This window comes from Nicotiana tabacum, chromosome 15 (assembly GCF_000715075.1).
Source record: "Nicotiana tabacum cultivar K326 chromosome 15, ASM71507v2, whole genome shotgun sequence".
NCBI lineage: Eukaryota > Viridiplantae > Streptophyta > Magnoliopsida > Solanales > Solanaceae > Nicotiana > Nicotiana tabacum.
In genome coordinates, this window is record NC_134094.1 from 35,407,841 (window position 1) to 35,431,723 (window position 23,883).

The 23,883-nt window shown below is 40.4% G+C and overlaps 1 protein-coding gene across 1 annotated transcript in view; it reads right to left on the minus strand.

Moving 5' to 3' along the window:
* The window catches only part of LOC107778427 (copal-8-ol diphosphate hydratase, chloroplastic-like), a 39,789-nt gene extending 21,423 nt beyond the window's left edge, over window positions 1-18,366 (minus strand). The window contains exons 1-4 of the mRNA XM_075230749.1: window positions 18,224-18,366; window positions 7,603-7,702; window positions 7,364-7,447; window positions 6,762-6,826 (exon numbers count right to left, since the gene is read on the minus strand). Of these exons, the coding sequence (XP_075086850.1) occupies window positions 6,762-6,806 (45 nt within the window). The 5' untranslated portion in view covers window positions 6,807-6,826; window positions 7,364-7,447; window positions 7,603-7,702; window positions 18,224-18,366. The remainder of the gene's footprint in view (window positions 1-6,761; window positions 6,827-7,363; window positions 7,448-7,602; window positions 7,703-18,223) is intronic.
* Between the last annotated feature and the right edge of the window lie 5,517 nt (window positions 18,367-23,883).

The window sequence follows — 23,883 nt, forward strand, 5'->3', positions numbered from 1 at the left end:
TGAATATGGTCATTGTGGGGCCTCGACTCTATCCTCTTTAACAATCCAGTTGCGTGAGAGGTGAGATATTTTTGTTGAAAGCCCAAGTACCCGTGCGAATGGTCTAGAACTTGCCTCGAATATGTTTCAAGGCAAACTCTTAAGTTTTGCTTGGCGTGAGAAGTGATTGTAGGATCTCCTTGGACCGCTTGTAGTCTTCCATTGCCCACCAATGATGTTATCCTTAGTCAACCCATGAGCCTCTAACATTTCTCATTGATAACCATGTTACAAGACTTTACCCGTTTTGCCGTGACCCTCTGTTAGCACCCGAGCTTTCCTTCACACTCTTATGAAACAAGTGGCTAAAAACGTATGTTTGGGGGAGAGACGAGGAACTTGAAAGAGGTATCAAGGCACAAAAAGATAAAAGAAATGAAGAGAATGGGGGGGGGGGCAAAAAAAGGAAAGAACAAAAAAAATGCAAAAAGATAATGAATAAGTTGAAGAGTTGAAGGGATTCAAAGAAAAGTAATGATGAAAAGCATGGAGAAATCAAAGAAGGAGAAAATGAATGTCACGATCAAGAAAGAGTGATGCTAAGTCTCTCTAGTTACCCCAAGGAAAATAAAATGCCTCAAAGAATTGGCAAAGCATGAGCCAAGAACAGAAAATGGAATGTTTAAGAAAAGATGAACCCGTTCTATCATAGCATATCCAACCTTAGTCCAAAAGCCTTCATTGCATTCCGAAACAGCCCTACGTGATTTCAAGCCGAGTGAGCTTACATTAGTGGTGATCTACATGAGGGGAAAGCCTATGATACTTAAAGTCGTACTTGCGACATTCCTTTAAGAGAGATGAGTGAACCTTTCGCAAATCATTTGGATTCAGTGCTAAAATTCTTAAGCAAGATAGGAAAACAGAGAGTCGAGGAGGAGGAGTTTGGGATCCACAAAGACCTACATGAAAGAGCGAGCTTCCTTGATGAGTTAAGTCAACTATTGATACTCAAGTGTCACATTAGAACTATTTGTGCATAAACGTTTAACTTGTTGCCTTGTTGATAATTCATAGGTAGTGTGGGTAATTGTTGGTCCCAATTGATGTATGAATGACTCACTTTTGATTAACTGGAATGGCTTTTAACTTGTGGAGGTGGGAGATAATTTATTTGCTTGAGGAAAAGAAAAATAAGTTTGGGGGAGTTGATAATTGGAGATTTTGACTACTTATTAGCGTTTTTTAGCTTTCGTTTTAGTCCAAAAGCGTTTAATTGTGTTCCCGAAAACTAATTAAATGTGCTTAATTGCAGGAATATTGGAAGATGAACTCCCAAGATGAAATCCAACTCAAAAATGAGTAATCTGAACTCAAGGACGTAAAAGGTACAAAAGCTCAAAAGTGCGAACCGCAGAATATCATCTGCGGCAGCAGATTATGAAGGAAAAGTAAGCAGAGTTTGGTGCAAAGTGCAGTCAGCACATGAATTGTGCGGCCGCAAAAGTTGGGCAAGGAGAAAAGTTTAGAGAATGTGCATTCCAAGTCCATCAAAAGTGCGGACCGCACATGAATTGTGCGACCGTAGAAGAAGATCAATTGCGGCCGCACATGTAAAAGTGCGGATCGCAGAAAGAGTGCCATGCGGCTGCAGATCAGAATTAAACCTTATTGGTGTTTAATTTAATGCTTGTTTATAGTTGGGTGTTTAATATTTAGCCTTGTTCATGTTTTAATTTGTGAAATTAATGGTTGCAAATATTGGTTCATACCTATTTGACTTGGTCTCTACTTGAGAAAGAGAGACTTAGTCTAGGAAAACTTGGCTAACAAGAAATTGGGTCAATCGAGAGATTGATAATCCCAATTAAAGGGTTCAACCTAGAGATAGTAATAACTAGACTTGAGCTTTTATCAAATATTTTGTTCAATACCAATTTGGACTTAAGAAAGCCATATTTGGCAAAATCACTCTCTGACCGAGAGGTATTGAGTGGGTAATTGAGTTTTGATAGCTATAATACATCTCGATCAATAAAACAAGCATTAAGGTTTATATCCCATTAGGCAAACACCTAGGCGATGGTCATAGCCCTAGGCGTTTTACAAAACATGAAAAAAAAACAATCTCTTAGATTTATTTCTCAACTTTTCAATCTTAGATTTAAATTAGACTTTAAAACAAGCCCAATTTGTGGAAGTGTAAATTGAGATAGTTAAACTCACATGCTACAATATATACCCTTAACTCCCATATATAGCTCCCTGCGGAATTCGACCCCGACTCTTGTTGGGTACTATTATTGCATCGACCGTTTCATACCTTGAATTGAGGTGTGAAATTGGACGAGATCAGTTCTGCAGCTTCAATGTGAGATTTGTGTTTTAAATATATATGGGTTGAGAGAGTTAATTCTTGAGGAGGCACAAAGTTCGCGTTATTCCATTTACCTAGGTGTCACACAGATGTATCGTGACTTGAAACAACACTATTGGTGGCGGAGAATGAAGAAAGATATTGTTGCTTATGTCTCTCAGTGTTTGAATTGCCAACATATGAAATATGAGCATCAGAAACCGGGAGGGTTGACATAGAGATTGGAGATACCGGAGTGGAAGTGGGAGCACGTCACTATGAATTTTGTGGTAGGCTTACCATGGACCTTGAGGAAATATGATGCAGTCTAGGTTATTATGGATCATTTGACTAAGTTCACACACTTTATTTCGGTGATGACTTCCTATTATTCAGAGCGGTTGGCTCTGATTTTGATTTGGGAGAATATCCGCCTGCACGACATACCCATTTCTGTCATTTCTGACTGAGGCACGCAGTTCTCATCACATTTTGGAGAGTCATGCAGCGTGAGTTGGGAACACAGGGTAAGCTTAGTATTGCGTTTCATCCTCATACGGACAGACAATCTGAGCGTTCTATTCAGATCTTGGAGGACATGTTATGTGCCTGTGTTATTGATTTCGGAAGTTTATGAAACTAGTTCTTACCTCTAGTAGAGTTCGCCTACAACAACAACTATCAGTCGAGCATCTAGATGGCTCCATATGAGGTCTTATATGGGAGGCAATGTTGTTCGCCTATTGGTTGGTTTGAGCCCGAAGATGATAGATTATTGGGCACTGATTTTGTGTGTGATGCTATGGAAAAGGTTAAGGTGATTTAGGATCTACTTCGTACAGCTCAGTCTAGGAAGAAGGGTTATACGGACCAGAAGGTTTGAGATGTGGCTTATATGGTGAGTGAGAAGGTTCTTCTCCAGGTGTTGCTTATGAAGGGCATGATGCGGTTTGCGAAGAAGGGCAAGTTGAGCCCGATATTTATTGGCCCATTCAAGATCTTGGAGAGACTTGGGGAGGTTGCTTATAGGCTTGCATTGCTTCCTAGCCTAGCTAGGGTACATATGATATGTCACGTTTCCATACTTCGGAAGTACCATGAGGATAGATCGCATGTTTTAGACTTCACCATGGTGCAACTTGATGAATATTTTGCCTATGAGGAAGAGCCAGTGGCTATTTTAGACCACCAGGTTCGTAAATTAAGATTGAAGAGTTTTCCTTCCGTGAAAGTCCAATAGGGAGGTCAGCCAATTGAGGAGGCTACATGGGAATCCGAGTCCAATATGCCAAGTACATACCCTACCTTTTTACTAGTCCATGTACTTTTCTATGTCCGTTTGAGGACGAACGTTTCTTTTAGAAGTGGAGAATGTGATGACCCGATAGGTCGTTTTGAGCACTAGCCTTAATTTTCATGTTCTGAGACCTCTAATAACTTCCTTTTATGTTTATCGATTTGCGTATGTGGTCCATGTTATTTTGCGAAAAGCTTTTACGTAAAATTTTGAAGAAAAATGTGATTTTTGGCCTAAAATGAGATTTGAGTTGGCCACGATCAAAATTCTTGGTAAACGACCTCGAATCGGTATTTTTACTATTCCCGCATATTGGTATGAGACTTTTAGACTTGTACACATATTTGGTTGAGGTCCGGGGTGACCCGAGCACATTTCGATACGTAATGTGAAAAATTATGAAAATGAGTTTTAAAGTTATAATTCTTGAGTTTTGATGATCGATTCATTTTATTTGATGTTATTTTTAATAATTTGAGGTAGCGATAAAGTTTGTAAGATGTTATTACACTTGTGTGCATGTTCTCTTTGGAGTCCATGGGGCTTGGGTGAGTATCAGAAGAGTTTGGATGGTTATGCAACTGCTGGTGCCTAGCAGTTGCTGGTGTTCAGTGGCAGATATCGCATTTGTGAGCCTCACTTTTGCGGTTAAATGATCGCATTTACGAAGATGGGCTGGGAGTTGGGTCTTTGCAATTGCGAATAATGTATCGCTTTTACGATCTGCACAGCGATCGCTTTTGTGATGCAGCATAGTGTTAGGGCAGCTTCGCATTTGCGATGGATGGGTAGTTCTCATTTGCGATTATTGGATGTCTGTTGCACTAACCGCAGTGTCGCATTTGTGGACATCACACTTGCGAAAAAGACTTCAGAAATGTGACTTCTGCAGCTGGGTAAAGATGGGAAAAGCGAGACTTAGCTCATTTTATACCATTTCTTAACCCCAAACACTTTAGAGGCTATTTTTGAAGAACCTTTCTTCCCAAATTCTGTGGTAAGCAACTCTAATTCATTTTTTAAATCATTTTTCCATTACTTTTCATGAGTTTTTAACAACAAATATAGGAATTTCATGATAGAAATTATGAGTTTTGGGTAGAATTTAGGGATTTTATAAAAATTGAGATTTAGACCTCAAATTGAGGTCAGATTTTGAAAATAATTACATAATCAGACTCGAAGGTGAATGGATAATCGGGTTTTGGTCTGAATTTCGAATTTCCACCAAGCGAGTCCGGGTTTGACTTTTGCTGACTTTTTCAAAAATGATCAAAATTGAAACTTTTTCATTAGTGGGTAGTCTCTAAAGGTTATTTTGAATTGTTTGAACGATATTTGGCTAGACTTGGTTGGTTTGGAGGCTTGTTCGAAAGGAAACCCATGATTGATTGTTGATTTGGTTGTAGAAAGAGGTAAGTATCGTGTTTAGATTGACTTGAGGGAATTAAGACTTATTGGTCTCTTTGTTACGTGAATTATGTATGGGATAGCGTATATGCAAGGTGACGATTGTATATACGATGTCATGGTTAAAGTATGTGGGCTGGGCTATTTACCTTTACGTCATCATTTATTTCATGTTATATTTTATTACATGCTTTGATTGCTTCATGTTCTTACTTGTTATTCTTGTCTTATTTGTTATATGTTATTTATTTGTTACTTATTTCGATTTATTCATTCCTCACTCAATACCTGCGTACCTTCTATACTTTTCTACCTGTATTAATCGTACATAACTCAATTGTTTCATGCTTTTGCTTGCCTTTAATGTCCTTACATTACTTGTTGCACTTTATTATGTTATTTCGATTTTTTTGAGTTCTTTAGCTAATCTTGTATTGATGATTTGTAGAGATTTATGAATACGAGGTATTGGTTATTATCCATTTCTATTGGTAGTTCCTTGATATTCTACACTATATTTCCTTATGTTCCGAGATTACGGAATTGGGTTGTATCGTGTTGTTCATATTAATAAATTGATATTGGGAACGCGTGCCACAATAGTATTAAAGTAAATTGATAATGGGAACGAATTACACGCCGCAAAAAATATTGATATGATATTGGGATCGGGTTCCACCCCGCAATAAATATTGTGATAAATATTAGGGTCGGGTTGTGCACCGCAACATGGTATGATGTATTATAGTGTTGTCGCTGTAATGTTCTATTCCGGTAATGTGCTAAGAGTATTTGAAATGATGTTATTCAGGGTCCCTCTGTTAATTGACCCTCGGGTCTGTTCCTACGAGTTTACTTGCTTTTCTCTATATTTTTGTTGTCTTTTATTATTTTTCGCACAATTTTATAGTAAATGTCATGTCATAGACTCGTCACTACTTCCTCGAGGCTGGGTTCGATACTTACAGAGTACATGGGGTCGCTTGTGCTCATACTACACTTCAACACTTCTTGTGCAGATTTCGGTGTTGGTCCCAGCGGTGTATAGAGGATTTCGTTCGGATCCGACTTGCCCAGGAGACTTGAGGTAAAACTGCTTGGCGTTTGTAGTCCCTAAAGTCCCCTTCTATTCTGTCTTGACTGCTTATTTTGCTTCAAACAAATGTATTCATTCAGACCATATTTGTAGTATTCTAGTTGCTCGTGTACTTGTGACTCCGGATTTCTGGGAGTAGTATAAACCGCATTACTTATGTCTTTATCACATATATTTCAGATTATTTCAGTTATATGAATCGTTAATGTTCTACTTTTAAATTGTTGAAATTGGTTAATTCTATGGTTGACATCGGCTTGCTTAGCAAGTGGATGTTAGGCACTATCACGACCACGTGGTTGGGATTCCGGATCGTGACAGTTAATTATCTTTACAATTTATTTTTCTAAATAACACATTTTTACTTACCAATCAAACTCCAAAAAAACAATTATCGGAAAATACTTGCATGGAATTTTATTTATTTTTTTTTTTTTTGTTCAAAAGATAGTGTACATAGAAAATAGCTTCTGTTACACCAAACGTTAAAACCTAATGTTGACCATAAATTAAACTTCGAATGTGCGCCTTACGTTTTACTGCGCGCAAATTGCACCATTTTTAGAAGATATTTAGTTACAAACTTGAAGGAAGTCGAGCTAAGGAAATAAATTTCTTATTACCTGAATATCCTTTTCTTCATAGTTGTTTGAGCGATCAGACTCCATCTCATTCACTTTACCTGCAACTTTAAAAAAAGAAAAAGGTGTAGCTAATTTAAAATTTTGCTTTGCGGTTGTAAGTATTAATATGTCAAAAGGAACAATGCCATGTGTTTTTTTTGTTTCTATTGGTTTAACCATCTGGTCTTCGGGCCACGTATGGCCCATTTTACGGGTGAGCATTTTTCTCTACCAGGAATTCTTCGGCTAGATTAATCCAGGTCGCGCCACATATGGCCCATTTAAAGGATGAGCATTCCTAGGGCTTGCATCAAGCACAGCTAGATCTAGGGCATAATATATTATTTCACGGGAACCTAATAGCTTTTGATTGTGAGCCGTTCGAGGTATCATTATACATTAACTTGAGGTCGATATAAGAATTTAGAAGCTTTAAATCCTTGATTGAATTTGATCTGAAATATTTGGCTAACAGTGTAGAGAACTCAACCATCTCACCACGTCCCTGGGTAGTGCATTTGTTTTCTTTTGTAAAAAAAAACTTTAGGCAATTGTTTAATGTATCCCAGCAAACCTATCTAGCACAGTTGAAATGCTCATACCAAGATAACTTGCATCCTTAGCTGCATAATTGAGACGAACTGGTTTATATAAGACTGAGCCTTCAGTTTGGAACAGCCAATTTCCTGTAAATATACCAAATAAAAAGACAATACCATAGTATATAAGAGATACATGTTCATGTAAACTACACCGATTATGGAAACATTAATTTGCATGCACTGTCAGTACTCAGCAGTTATCATTTCAATCCAATATTAAAAGCATAAATAAAAAATACCAGGTCCATGTTTCTTAAACTCAGCTAGCTGCGCAGACAACAATGTAGGACTCTTGAGTTGATGAATATGGCAAGAAAGCCTGTTGCTGGACGCAATTACCTGCATTTTCTGATTCAGTTTTGATTCCTTTTTTTTTTCTTTTCTTTTTTAAAATTGTGGATAGAGAGAAGAGAGAGAGAGAGAGAGAGAGAGCTAAGCTTTGTATTTTTCCGCTAACACTGCACTGCACAAGAATTTCAGATTCATTAATAAAGTTGCATGTTCAAGCAGCTGGTTGGTGCTGCGTTATTTTCAGAGAAAATGTGAGAGCTAAGCTTTGTATTTTTCCTCTTTACCCCTGGCCCCGATCAAAGAGTGTCTTAGGCCTCTTTGCCATTCTCTTAACTTCCTTATGAACTCAAAATTTGGCTAAATAGTCTCTAAATTTGAAAAAAGTGTCTGTAAAATTTTCTTTGTAACTAGGACATTCCCCTGTGACAAAGTTTGTTGATTTATTTAGTACGAACTTTCCACGATTGTCGATGTCATTCCGACAAATCTTTGGGATACCGTCATTTTTTTTTTGACAACGCAGCATTGATATATTAGAAAACGAAAAGTATTACTCCCTCTATTCCAGTTTACGTCAACTTATTTTTTTTTGGTCCGTTCAAAAAATAATGACCCCTTTCTAAATTTGGTAACAATTTAGATTAATTTTACAATTCTACCCTTAATGAGAAGTTTTTTATAGCCACACAAATATTCCGGGTCTCTTTTTGATTTGTTTAGGATCATAAATTCCAAAAGTCTTCATTTTTTCTTAAACTCCATGCCTAGTCAAACAGGTTCACATAAATTGAAACGGAGGGAGTAGTACATAGAGGATACTGAACACGAGGTTACAGTTACCGTTGAGTCAAACATTAAGCGATACAAAATAAAAGTGGGGGTGTTTCAAAAATCATAGCATCATGACGTAGTTTAGAAGCCCTTTGCTTGCCAAAACATGCTAATTGATATGCGACTCCATTCCCCTCCCAAAATGTGTGTTGGATCGCATGGATTTGTAGATTACGGAGCATCAACCCGCAGTCATCAAATAAATATGAGTATTTAGAACTAGTTATATAGAAGGGTGACTAATACCTATGAGTCAGTCTCCATAATAAGTGGGGTGAGATTCTATGCAATGGCAAGCTGTAAGCCAAAGTGGAGAGATAATAATTCAGCTTGTAAAGCATTAGTGAGATACAGAGGCTTAGAGAAGCCCATAATATAGTTACAAGAAGAGTCGCGGACAACACCACCGGCTCCTCCATGTCTTGAGTGATTGTCAAAAGCGCCATCGATATTAAGTTTATATACAGTAAGGAGAGGAGACCAGTCAACATGAATGGTTGTAGTGGGTTTAGGCTGTTGTGGAGTACTGGCTAAGCGGTGAATTCATTAGCATGGGTGAGAATTACATGATGATATACAAGTGTTGCTGAGTGATTAAAAAGATTATGATTGTGCGTCAACCAAATATGCCAAAGGATTTAATTATCTGTTGCAGTTTAGTTGCTAAATTTTGCTTTTATTTTCGTTTTATGCAATTTGTTAGGCTTACCTAGTCATAGAGACTAGGTGTCATCACGACATCTTACGAAGGGAGATTTCGGTCGTGACAAGTTGGTATCAGAGCTTTAGGTTCATAGGTATTATGAGTCACAAGTAGGTTTAGTAGAGTCTCGCGGATCGGTACAGAGACGTCTGTACTTATCTTCGGGAGGCTATTGAACTGTTAGGAAAATTACACTTATTTGATTCCTTGTCATGCGAAATCATTGACTTCGAAATTCTAAACTTTTGTCTTCTATTCTCTCACAGATGGTGACGACACGTACATGCGGATCTGATGACCAGGTACCCGCACCCCCAGTAGCTCCAGCTGGAGGGCAGGCACCTGAGACGCATGTTGCTGCACCAGCCCTCCAGGAGACGCTTGCTCAGTTTCTGAGCATGTTCAGCACCTTAGCTCAGGCTGGATTGATTCCACTTACTCTTGCCATATCTCAGGTCGGGGGAGGAGCATAAACTCTCGTCGCCGATACTCCAAAGCAGTGGGTTTAAGTAGATCAGATTCGAGAGATTTTACCGATGCAGCCGGTAGCTCCAGTTCAGCCCGAGGTTAGGGAATCAGTTTCTGAGGCGGAGCATTTCAGACTTGAGAGGTACAAGTGGTACCACCCTCCTACTTTCAGTGGATTGGCGTCAGAGGATGTCGAGTGGAGTTTCTTTCACTATGTTCTAGCTTAGAGGAGCGGCCTATCAGTGGTGGCGTGCTTATTAGTTGGGTAGTCTGGCTGAGGCAGATTCACTTATATGGACTCAGTTCGCGGGCATGTTCTTCAGGGAGTATGTTCCCTAGAGTCTCAGAGGCGCATGGCGCTCGGAGTGTGAGCAGTTACGCCATAGTTCTATGACTGTGTCAGAGTATGCAGTTCACTTCAGTGATTTGGCCCGACATGCACCAGCCTTGGTTGCTAGAGTTCGAGAGAGGGTCTATCGGTTTGTCGAGGGACTCTACCCCAGTATCAGGCTTAGCATGGCCAGGGAGTTGGAGATGGATATTTCTTACCAGCAGGTTGTGAGTATTGCTAGGTGATTGGAGGGCATGCTTGCTCGGGAGAGAGAGGAGAGGGAGGCCAAGAGGTCTCGAGAGTCTGGAACTTACAGTGGTACTCGTGCCCCAACTACAACTCGTCAGGGTAGGGCATATGAGAGTCGTCCTATCCATTCAACACATCCAGCCACCAGTGGTATTTTGGCCCTTCTAGGCACCAGGAGCATTATTATGCAGTGCCAGTATCTAGTGCAACTCCTGCATGGGGTGCTTTTAGTGGTCAGTCCAGCAGACCTGGCCCTAGCCAGTCACAACAGCCATACCCTCCGAGAGCTTGTTTTGAATGTGGTGACACTCGCCATATGGTGAGGGATTGCCCCAGACTTAGGAGGGGTGCACTTCCACAGGCCACTCAGGCACAACGTGCTCCACTAGGTCCTTAGGCTATTATTACAACACCAGCTACCTCCCCACCTGCTCAGCCAGCTCGAGGTGGACGTCGGGGAGGTAGAGGTCTCCCTAGAGGGGGAGGCTAGTCCATGCCAGATATTATGCCCTTCCTGCTAGGACGGAGGAAGTTGCATCCAATTTTGTTATCACAAGTATTGTTCCGGTCTGTCATAGAGATGCATCGGTCTTATTTGATCCATGCTCCACTTATTCTTATGTGTCATCTTATTTTTCCTCGTATTTGGGCGTATCTCGTGGTTCTTTGAATTCTCCTATTTATATGTCTACACCTATGGGAGATTCTATTATTGTTGACCATGTGTATCGGTCATGTTTGGTGGCTCTTAATAGTTTTGCGACCAGAGCCAATTTATTATTGCTCGGTATGGTAGATTTTGATATTATTTTGGGCATGGGCTGGTTGTCGCCCCATTATGCTATTTTTGATTGTCACGCCGAGACCGTGACACAGGCTATGCCAGGATCACCACGGTTAAAGTGGAGAGGTGCCTTAGATTATACTCCCAGTAGAGTTATTTTATTTCTTAAAGCTCAACGAATGGTTGAGTAGGGGTGTGGTGCGTATGTAGCTTATGTGAGAGATGTCAGTATTGATACCCCTACGGTTGATGCAGTCCCAGTAGTGAGGGATTATCCATATGTATTTCCAATTGATTTTTCGGGAATGCCGCTCGACCGAGATATCGACTTTGGCATTGATTTGTTGCCGGGCACTTAGCCCATCTATATTCCTCCATATCGTATGGCTCTTCCTGAGTTGAGGGAGCAGTTACAGGAGTTGCTTGATAAGGGCTTCATTCTGCCCAGTGTGTCACCTTGGGGTGCTTCAGTTTTATTTGTGAAGAAGAAGGATGGTTCCATGCATATGTGCATTGATTATCGCCAGTTGAACAAAGTTACAGTGAAGAACAGGTATCCATTGCCTCGTATTGATGACCTATTTGATCAGTTATAGGGTGCCAGAGTGTTTTCCAAGATCGACTTACGTTCAAGCTATCATCAGTTGAAGATTCGGGAGCCAGACATCCCGAAGACTACTTTCAGGACTCGGTATGGTCACTACGAGTTCCTTGTGATGTCATTTGGGCTGACCAATGCCCCAACAATATTCATGCACTTGATGCACAGTGTATTTTGGCCCTATCTTGCCTTATTCGTCGTTGTGTTTACTGATGACATTCTGGTGTACTCCCAAAGTCGGGAGGATCTCCGGGAGGATCATGAGCAACACCTGAGGACTGTGCTTGAGAACTTTAAAGAAAAGAAGTGATATGCAAAATTCTCAAAGTGTGAGTTCTGCATAGATTCAATGGTATTTTTGGGACACGTAGTGTCGAGTGAGAGGATCAAGGTTGATCCGAAGAAGATTGAGGCAGTGCAGAGTTGGTCTAGACCGTCCTCATCTACGGAGATCCGGAGTTTTCTTGGTTTGGAGGGGTATTACCGTCGATTTGTAGATGGTTTCTTATCTATTGCAGCACCTATGACCAGGCTGACCCAAAAGGGTGCTTCGTTCAAGTGGACAGAGGAGTGTGAGGTGAGCTTTCAGAAGCTCAAGACAACTTTGACTACAGCCCCAGTATTGGTATTGTGTATAGGTTCGGGGTCTTATATTGTATATTGTAATGCGTCGCGGATTAGGCTCGGCATGATTTTGATGCAGGACGGTAGGGTGATTGCCTACACGTCCAGATAACTGAAGGTGCATGAAAAGAACTATCATGTCCATGACCTTGAGTTAGCAGCTATTGTTCATGCCTTGAAGATTTGGCGGCACTATTTGTACGGTGTCCTTTGTGAGATCTACACCGATCACCGGAGTTTGCAGCATCTGTTCAAACAGAAGGATCTTAACTTGCGTTAGCGGAGGTGGTTGGAGCTGCTTAAGGATTATGATATCACCATTTTGTAGAATCCTGGGAAGGCCAATGTGGTGGCGGATGCCTTGAGTCGCCGGGCGGAGAATTTGGGGAGCCTAGCATATTTACTAATAGCAGAGAGGCTATTGGCATTGGATGTTCAGGATTTGGCCAACCAGTTTGTTAGATTGGCTAGTTTTAGTCGAGTCGAGCTTTGGCTTGTGTGGTTTCTTAGTCTTCTCTTTATGATCGTACCAGGGAGCGTCAGTATGATGACTCCCACCTACTTGTCCTTAAGGACACGGTTCAGCACGGTGATGCTAAGGAGGTCACTATTGGAGATGATGGTGCTTTGAGGATGCAAGGCAGGCTATGTGTGCCCAATGTAGATGGTTTGCATGAGTTGATTCTCCAGGAGGCTCACATTTCGCGATACTCCATTCATCCGGGTGTCGTGAAGATGTATCAGGACTTGAGGCAACATTATTGGTGGAGGAGAATGAAGAAGTACATCGTGGAGTATGTAGCTCGGTGTCTAAATTTCCAGCAAGTGAAGTATTATCATCAGCGACCGGGTGGATTGCTTCAGAAGCTAGAGATTTCAGAGTGGAAATGGGAGCGGATCAGTATGGATTTCGTGGTTGGGCTTCCATGCACTCGGAGGAAGTTTGATTCCATTTGGGTGATTATGGATAGGCTGACCAAATCAACTCATTTCATTCATATGATGACTACCTATTAATTCGAGCAGTTGGCTTGAATTTATATCCGCGAGATTGTCAGGCTTCATGGCGTGCCAGTGTCTATCATCTCTGACCGGGGTATGCAGTTTACATCATAGTTCTGGACGGCCGTATAGCATGAGTTAGGTACTCAGGTTGAGTTAAGTACACCATTTCACCCTCAGCCGGACGGACAGTCCGAGCGTACTATTCCAATACTGGAGGGTATGCTCTGTGCGTGTGTGATGGAGTTTGGAGGTTCTTGGGATCAGTTTTTGCCACTTGTGGAGTTTTCCTACAACAACAGTTATCAGTCGAGCATTCAGATGGCACCGTATAAGCCTCTGTATGGTAGGCGGTATCAGACTCCAGTGGGTTGGTTCGAGCCGGGCGAGACTAGGCTATTGGGTACAGACTTGATTCAGGATGCTTTGGAGATGGTTAAGGGGATTCAGTATCGACTTCGCATAGCCCAGTCCAGATCGAAGAGTTATGCGGATCGAAAGGTTCGCGATGTAGCATTCATGGTTGGAGAGCGGGTCTTGCTCCGAGTTTCGCACATGAAGGGTGTCATGAGGTTCGGAAAGAAGGATAAGCTGAGCCCAAGGTATATTGGCCCGTTCAAGGTGTTGCGACGAGCTGGAGAGATGGCTTACAGACTTGCACTACAACCTAGTCTCTCTGCAGTTCATCTAGTGTTCCATGTTTCTATGCTCTGAAAGTATCACGGTGATCCGTCTCATGTGTTGGACTTTTGCTCAGTCCAGTTGGATGAGGATTTATCTTATGTTGAGGAGCCGGTGGCTATTTTGGATAGGCAAGTTCGAAAGCTGAGGTCAAAGAACATTGCATCTGTGAAGGTTCAGTGGAGGGGTCACCCGGTCGAGGAAGCGACTTGGGAGACCGAGCATGATATGCACAACCGTTATCCTCATTTTTTCACCCCTTTAGATATGTCTCTATACTCATTCGAGGATGAACGATTGTTTAAAAGGGGGAGGATGTAATGATCCGGCCGGTCATTTTGAGAGTAATAGCCCTGATCCCCTATTTACTACTTTCCCCGTATCATTTTATGCTTATGTGACTTGCCAGGAGGATTTGTTTTTGGTTTTGGAGTAAAATGGGACACTTAGTCCCTAAAACGGAAGCTTAAATTCTAGAATTTTGACTGTAGTTGGAACTGGGTGAAGACAACTCTGGAATGGAGTTTCATCGGTTCCGTTAGCTCCGTTGGATGATTTTGGACTTAGGAGCGTGTCCGGATTATGAATTGGAGGTCTGTAGCTGAATTAGGCTTGAAATGGCGAAAGTTGAATTCTTGGGAAGTTTGATTGGAAGTGAAATTGTTGATATTGGGGTCGTATTTCGTTTCCAAAAGTTGGGATAGGTCTGCAATGTCGAATATGGCCTGTGTTCAAAATTTGATGTCAATCAGACATAATTTGATAACTTTCGGTATCGGTTGTAGAAGTTTGAAGTTTCAAGTTCATTAAGTTTGAATTCGAGTGTGATTCGTGTTTTTGTTGTTGTTTGATATGATTTGAGGGCTCGACTAAATTCGTATGATATTTTAGGACTTGTTAGTATATTTGGTTGAGGTCCTGGGGGCCTCAGGTTGATTTTGGGTGGTTAGTATATCATTTGGAAATGTGTTGGATTGTCTGAAGTTGTTGCACATAGTGTAATCGCACATGCGCACTTTGGGCCACAGCTTCGACCCCGCAGAAGCGGCCATCGAGCCACAAAATAGACTATGGGCCTGCCCAGCTGGGACCACAAATGCGGTCCGAGTCTCGCAGAGGTGGATTCGCAAGAGCGGAAGAAGGAACGCAAAAACGGGCGCGCAGAAGCGGCCCTTGATCGCAAAAGCGAATTTTAAGGACTTAAGTTAAGTCCGCACCTGCGATGGTTTATCCGCAGGTGCGGAACCACAGAAGCCGTGAACTCCTCGCAGAAGCGAGATCGCTGAGCAGAAAAAGACTAAGTTCAAGGGTTTTATCCCATTTTTATTTTGGGACTTTGAGAGCTTGGTTTTGGGCGATTATTTGAAGAATTTTCAGAGGAAACCTATATGATTCTTAACTCATTTATGGTTATATTCCACTAATCTGTAGTTGATTTCATCATTTAATTAAGGATTTGGGTTTAGAAATTTAGGAAAATGTTGGAAAGTTCTTCAACCAAAATTTCAGTTTTTGATCAGGATTTTGAATCGAATTTGAGTAATTTTGGTACGAGTGAACTCGTGGTTGAATGGGTGTTCGTATTTTGTGACTTTTACCCGATTCCGAGACATGGACCCGAGTCGACTTTTTGGTGCGATTTTCTAAATTCTTATCAAAATCCTGATTTCATTAATTGGATTGGTTTATTATAGTTGTATTTATAGTATGTAATTATTTTTGGCTAGATTTGGGCCATCCGAAGTCGAAAAGTCGAGGAAAAGACATTCTTATTGATTGATTGAGCTTGATTCGAGGTAAGTGGCTTGCCTAACCTTGTGTGGGGGAAATCCCCTTAGGACTTGGTACTATTGTGATATTTCTATGATATGTGAGCACCGTGTACGCGAGATAACGAGTGCGTACACGTGCTAATTGTTATAAATCCGGTTTTTCACTAAGTAGTAGCCTATTACATCTTAATTGAGCTATACTAACATGTGTAGTTATCCTGTTTTGTCTAATTTCGCATGTCTTCGTGCCTTAAATGTTTATTTGAAATCCATGTAGCATGTTTAGTTGAATTCTTGCCTTAACTTGATTTGTATCAACCTTAGCTGTAGAATTCTCGTTGTTAATTGATTTCTCCACCGATTTGAGCTTTATGTTTACTTTTGGGACTACGAGGTGATACCTCGGGAGATCCCTCTGCATATTTACTTTTGGGACTACGAGACGGTACCTCGCGAGATCCCCCTGCACATTTACTTTTGAGACTACGAGGTGGTACCTTGGGAGATCTCCTTGCATATTTACTTTGGGACTATGAGATGGTATCTCGGGAGATCCCATGTTGAGTATTTACTTTTGGGACTACGAGATAGTATCTCGGGAGTGCCCTGATTGTTTATCTCATTGTGCTGTGTTATTATTTCTCTGTGAATTCTTTCTGTAAACTTCTCAGTTTCTTTTCCTTCATGTTATTATATCTTCTGTCTTATTATTTTATCCCAGTAGGGCCCGGACCTGACCTCGTCACTACTCTACCGAGGTTAGGCTTGGCACTTTCTGGGTACCGTTGTGGTATACTCAAGCTACTCTTTTGCACATGTTTTGTATGCAGATCCAGGTACTTCTTATCAGCCTCGTTATCAGTGAGCAACGAGATTTTAGAGATTTCAAGGTATATTTGCCGCGTCTGCAGACCTCGCAGTCCCCCTCTATTTCCTCCTATGTCGTTTACCTTCCATATTTTCTTAGACTCTGGTGTATAGAGATACTAGCTTTCTTCTGTAGCTTGTGACTTATGACTATCGAATTTTGGAAAAATACTATTTATACTCGAGTGTTGGGTTTTGTACATGCCGAGTGGCATCTTATCGGTTATTTAATTATATGTTGCACTTTAGTTGCTAAATTTTGCTTACATTTCCGTTTTACCGCAATTTGTTAGGCTTACCTAGTCGTAGAGACTAGATGCCATCACGGCGTATTACGGAGGGAGATTTGGGTCGTGACATTTGTTGTATTCTAGTTGCTCATGTACTTGTAAATCCGAATTTCTGGGAATAGTATGGATCGCGTTACTTATGTCTTTACCACATATATTTCAGATTATTTCAGTTATGAATCATTTATGTTCTACTTTTAAATTGTTGAAATTGGTTAATTCTATGGTTGGCATCGGCTTGCCTAGCAAGTTGATGTTAGGCGCTATCACTAGGGTTGCTTATCGGGCGAATTGTTGTGCTTAACGGTTCAACTTATCGGTTATCGGCTAATAAATGTACTAATCCTCTAGCCAAACCGATAAGATATCGGGCAGATTGGTATCGGTTTCGCGATTATCGGCCGGTTTATCGGCTAAATTAAATAGTAATGAGTGCATATACCACTTGACATTAAATTACCAAATTTAAATCATTAATTCAACCCGTTTATATAACACTGTCATGCCCGTATTTCTAGAAGTCACTAACTAGAAATTTATTTTTTCTCCTTAGAAGATCTGGTTAGAATGGATATAGCCATATACTAAATTAGTGTTGCATAAGGCTCTTTTCTTTCTGCTATTGCATCAAGCCATATAGCCATATGCAAGTGCATTTTCACAACTAGCAGAAGTCACAAGAATTTGAAAGTAAATTTTCAATAGTCTAATACCACTAAGTTAGTATGTGTGATAAAACAATAATAGTTAATATCTTAGTGAACCTAATGAAGGTGAATAGTACCTGCTACTTTGTCAAATAGTGAAAGGGATATTTAATATACATAAGGGTAAAAATACAAATATAAAAATTCTTAACGGGTTGGGTTTATCCATTAAGAAAATTGAATAAGCCGCCCCCAAATCGATAAGCCGTTAATTATAAAATTTCAATCAGTTCACCAACCGTTAATCCGATAACCCTATACCAATAAGCCATTAAGCCAAGTTTGTGGTTCGATTTCGATTACGGTTCGGTTTTGAATGGCCCTATCTATCACGATCCCGTGTTTGGGATTCCGGATCGTGACAGTTAATTATCTTTACAATTTATTTTTCTAAATAACACATTTTTACTTACCAATCAAACTCCAAAAAAACAATTATCGGAAAATACTTGCATGGAATTTTATTTATTTTTTGTTCAAAAGATAGTGTACATAGAAAATAGCTTTTGTTATACCAAACGTTAAAACCTAATGTTGACCATAAATTAAACTTCGAATGTGCGCCTTACGTTTTACTGCGCGCAAATTGCACCATTTTTAGAAGATATTTAGTTACAAACTTGAAGGAAGTCGAGCTAAGGAAATAAATTTCTTATTACCTGAATATCCTTTTCTTCATAGTTGTTTGAGCGATCAGATTCTATCTCATTCACTTTACCTGAAACTTTTAAAAAAGAAAAAGGTGTAGATAATTTAAAATTTTGTTTTGTGGTTGTAAGTATTAATATGTCAAAAGGAACAATGCCATGTGTTTATTTGTTTCTATTGGTTTAACCATCTGGTCTTCGGTATTTATTGGCTCAATTAATCCAGGTTCGGGCCACGTATGGCCCATTTAACGGGTGAGCATTTTTCACTTCTAGCAATTCATTGGCTAGATTAATCCAGGTCCGCGCCACATATGGCCCATTTAAAAGGTGAGCATTCCTAGGGCTTTCATCGAGCAGAGCCAGATCTAGAGCATAATATATGGTTTCACGGGAACCTAATAACTTTTGCCCAGAATTTGTAAATATAAGGTATCCATTAATCTATAAATAATTGATTGTGAGCCGATCGAGTTACCATTGTATATTAACTTGAGGTCGATGTAGGAATTTAGAAACTTTAAATCCTTGATTGGCCTTAGATCTAAAATATTTGGCTAACAATGTAGGTATCTCAACCATCTCACCACATCCCTTGGTGGTGCATTTGTTTTCTTTTGTAAAAGAAACTGTAGGCAATTGTTTAATGTATGCGAGAAAACCTATCTAGCACAGTTGAAATGCGCATACCAAACAAGCATACCCTCCAATCTCCCGAGTAAGCATACTCTCCAATCTCCTAGCAATACTCACAACCTGCTAGTAAGAAATATCCATATCCAACTCCCGGGCCATGCTAAGCCTGATACTGGGGTAGAGTCCCTCGACAAACCGATAAAATCTCTCTCAAACTCTAGCAACCAAGGCTGGTGCATGTCGGGCCAAATCACTGAAGCGGACTGCATACTCTGACACAGTCATAGAACCATGGCGCAACTGCTCACACTCCGTACGCCATGCGTCTCTGAGACTCTAGAGTACATACTCCCTCAAGAACATGTCCGCGAACTGAGTCCATGTAAGTGAATCTGCCTCAGCCGGACTACCCAACTCATAAACACGCCACCACTGATAGGCCGCTCCTCTAAGCTGGAACGTAGTGAAAGAAATCCCACTTGACTCCGCTACACCCATAGTACGGAGGATACGGTAATACTCCTCAAGAAAACTCCTGGCATCCTCTGACGTCAATCCACTGAAAGTAGGAGGGTGGTACTACTTGTACCTCTCAAGTCTCAGATGCTCCACCTCAGAAACTGTTGCTCTAACCTCGGGCTGAACTGGAGCTACCGGCTGCATCAGTTAAATCTCTGAAATCTGGACTACCTAAACCCGCTGCTCTGGAGTACCGACGATGGGAGTCTGTGCTCCTCCCCCGGCCTGAGATGTGGCAAGAGCAAGTGGAATCAATCCAGCCTGAGCTAAGGTGTTAAACATGCTCAGAAACTGGGCAAGAGTCTCTTGGAAAGCTGGTGCAGCAACATGGGTCTCAGGTGCTTGCCTTCCAGCTGGAACTACTGGGTGCTCCTCTGTAGCTGCTCGTGTGGGTGCTCTGGCTGCACCACGTGGACGTCCTCGGCCTCTACCCCGGCCTCGGTCTCTCGCGGCTCTATCAGGGGACGCGAGTACCTGGTCATCAGATCCGCCTGTACGCGTCCTCACCATCTGTGAGAGAATAGAAGACAGAAGTTTAGAATTTCGAAGTAAACAATTTCGCACGACAAGGAATCAAACAAGTGTAATTTTTCTAACAGTTAAATAGCCTCCCGAAGATAAGTACAGATGGATCCATACCGATCCATAAGACTCTACTAAACCTGCTTGTGACTCATAACACCTATGAACCTAAAGTTTTGATACCAACTTTTCACGACCGAAATCTCCCTTTGTAAGACGTCGTGACGACACCTAGTTTCTAAGACTATGTAAGCCTAACAAATTGTGTAAAAACGGAAATAAAAGCAAAATTTAGCAACTAAACTGCAACAGATAATTAAATCCTTTGGCATATTTGGTTGGCGCGCAATCATAATCTTTTTAATCACTCATCAACACTTGTATCTCATCATGCAATTCTCGCCCATGCTATTGAATTTACTGCTTAGCGAGCACTCCACAATAGTCTAAACCCACTACAACCATTCATGTTGGCTAGTCTCCTCCCCTTACTGTGTATAAACTTAATATCGATGGCGCTTTTGGCAATCACTCAAAACATGGAGGAGCCGGTGGTGTTGTCCGCGACTATTCTTGTAACTGGATTACGGGCTTCTCTAAGCCTCTGTATCTCACTAATGCCTTGCAAGCTGAATTATTAGCTCTCCACTTTGGCTTACAGCATGTCATTGCACAGAATCTCACCCCATTTATTATGGAGACTGACTCACAGGTATTACTCACCCTTCTATACAACCAGTTCTAAATACTCATATTTATTTGATGATTGCGGGTTGATGCTCCGTAATCCAAAAATCCATGGGATCCAACACACATTTTGGGATGGGAATGGAGTCGTGGATCAATTAGCACGTTTTGGCAAGCAAGGGGCTTATGAACTACGTCATGATGCTATGATTTTTGAAACACCCCTACTTTTATTTTGTATTGCTTAATGTTTGACTCAATGAAAACTGTAACCTCGCGTTCAGTACCCTCTATGTACTACTCCCTTCGTTTCAATTTATGTGAACATGTTTGACTGGACACGGAGTTTAAGAAAAAAATAAAGATTTTTGGAATTTGTGATCCTAAACAAATCAAAAAGGGACCTAGAGTATTTAATTGATTATAAAAGCTTCTCATTAAGGGTAGAATTGTAAAATTAACCTAAATTGTTACCAATTTTAAAACTGGATCATTATTTTTGGAACGAATCAAAAAGGAAATAGGTTCAATGAAACAGAGGGAGTAATACTTTTAGTTTTCTAATATATTAATGCTGCGTTGTCAAAAAAAAAAATGACGGTATCCCAAAAATTTGTCGGAATGACATCGACAATCGTGAAAAGTTCGTACTAAAGAAATCAACAAACTTTGTCACAGGGGAAAGTCCTAGTTACAAAGAAAATTTTACCGACACTTTTTATAAATTTAGAGACTATTTAGCCAAAATTTGAGTTCATAAGGAAGCTAAGAGAATGGCAAAGAGGCCTAAGACACTCTTTGATCGGGGCCAGGGGTAAAGAGGAAAAATACAAAGCTTAGCTCTCACATCTTCTCTGAAAATAACGCAGCACCAACCAGCTGCTTGAACATGCAACTTTATTAATGAATCTGAAATTCTTGTGCAGTGCAGTGTTAGCGGAAAAATACAAAGCTTAGCTCTCTCTCTCTCTTCTCTCTATCCACAATTTTAAAAAAGAAAAAAAAAAGAAAGAATCAAAACTGAATCAGAAAATGCAGGTTATTGCGTCCAGCAACAGGCTTTCTTGCCATATTCATCAACTCAAGAGTCCTACATTGTTGTCTGCGCAGCTAGCTGAGTTTAAGAAACATGAACCAGGTATTTTTTATTTACGCTTTTAATATTGGATTGAAATGATAACTGCTGAGTACTGACAGTGCATGCAAATTAATGTTTCCATAATCGGTGTAGTTTACATGAACATGTATCTCTTATATACTATGGTATTGTCTTTTTATTTGGTATATTTACAGGAAATTGGCTGTTCCAAACTGAAGGCTCAGTCGTATATAAACCAGTTCGTCTCAATTATGCACCTAAGGATGCAAGTTATCTTGGTATGAGCATTTCAACTGTGCTAGATAGGTTTTCTGGGGGCCTAAACTTTTTTTTACAAAAGAAAACACATGCACCACCAAGGAATGTGGTCAGATGGTTGAGATCCCTACACTGTTAGCCAAATATTTCAGATCAATGCAAATCAAGGATTTAATGTTTCTAAATTCCTACATCGACCTCAAGTTAATATATATTGGTAACTCGATCGGCTCACAATCAATTATTTATAGATTAGTGGATATCTTATATTTACAAATTCTGGGCAAAAGCTATTAGTGTCCGGTGAAACCATATATTATGCTCTAGATCTAGCTCTGCTCGATGCATGGTTGTAGTGGGTTTAGACTGTTGTGGAGTACTGGCTAAGCAGTGAATTCAATAGCATGAGCGAGAATTGCATGAAGATACAAGTGTTGCTGAGTGATTAAAAAGATTATGATTGCGCGTCAACCAAATATGCCAAAGGATAAAAGGGACGAGGATCTTGAAAGGAATAGCAATATTGTGGTGTATGTAAGTAGCATCAGCATCAGTGCATATGCGTTGAAGCCATGTGATGGGTTGGTGATGGGGGACAGAAATAGCAATGTGTTTCCAAATTTGTGTAGCGGGTAAACAAGCGGTGAATATATGTGAAACATCTTCCCAAGCATGGCCATAAACAGAGCATGCAGGGTGAGGCAGGATATGACGAGAGTTTAGAAGAGCATCAGTGGGTAACTTACCATGGAGGAGAAGCCAGATAAATTGTTTAATGTTGAGTAGGGTAGTCATATTCCAAATCCAATAATGAGGGAAGGAAGGTAGGGGATGCGGAGGTGTTGGAGAATTAGTCGAAAGACAAAGGTAGTGGAGAACAAGCCATTAGAGGTTGGATGCCAGTGAAGTAGATCCATATGAGTAGGAGAAGAGGGCACATAGGTGTTATGGATAAGGAGAGAGATAAAAGGTAGGTAGCTTAAAGGATAATGTGAATAAGTTATAGGTTGAGGGGAGGATGATATGGCTAAGCGGCAATGTAGATTCATGGGAGAGTAAGGGTCCTTGAATTAGTTGACGAAGTGAGAAGTCGGGGGAGATCCATTGATTATACCAAAGACTAATGTTTTGGACATTACCTATATTCCATGAAGTGACTTGATGACATATTAGAGTTATTTTGGTTATACTCTTCCAGATGTTTGAATCATATGGTTTTGAAGTAAAGGTTATGGAGTGGTATTGTGGACTACGATGGTGACAGTATTTACCTCAAAGGATCATGGCCCATAGATTTGCTGGGTGTTGGTTGAAGCACCATGTTACACTCAATAGCATAGTCATATTCTTGGGGAGTAATTTTTGAATCCCTAATACACCTTGGCACTTAGGTGTTGTAACAAGGTCCCAATTAATGAGGTGTAATTTTGTGTGTGATACAGTGAAAACCCAAAGAAAACGATGTTGTATACGATCAATATGATGTAGGTTTTTTTTTATGGAGGTATGTTCGTTGGCATGGTATAAGTGGGTATGAAGTTAAGTACATATTTTATGAGGGTGGACCTGCCACTTAGCAAAAGTAATTTTGTTTTTAACCTTGAAGACGGTTATTCATACGATCTAGAATATACTGATAATTAGCTGATTTGGGTGGAAATTAGGAATAGGGAATCCTATATATTTACCGAAATTGGATGTTGTACGAATATTTAATGTACAACTTAAATTAGTTTGTGCGTGTTACGGTACATTTTTTGAGAATAGGAGTTTGGATTTCGAGAAATTGATACATTGGCTAGATTGGTTAGAAAGGTGATGAAATATGATAGTGATATCATGAGTGTTTTGTAAGTCTGCTTTAGCAAAGAGAATAAGATCGTCATAAAAAATGAGATGAGAAAGAGTTGGTCCTTGTCGGACAATCCTTATAGGGGTCCATTTTTTCCGT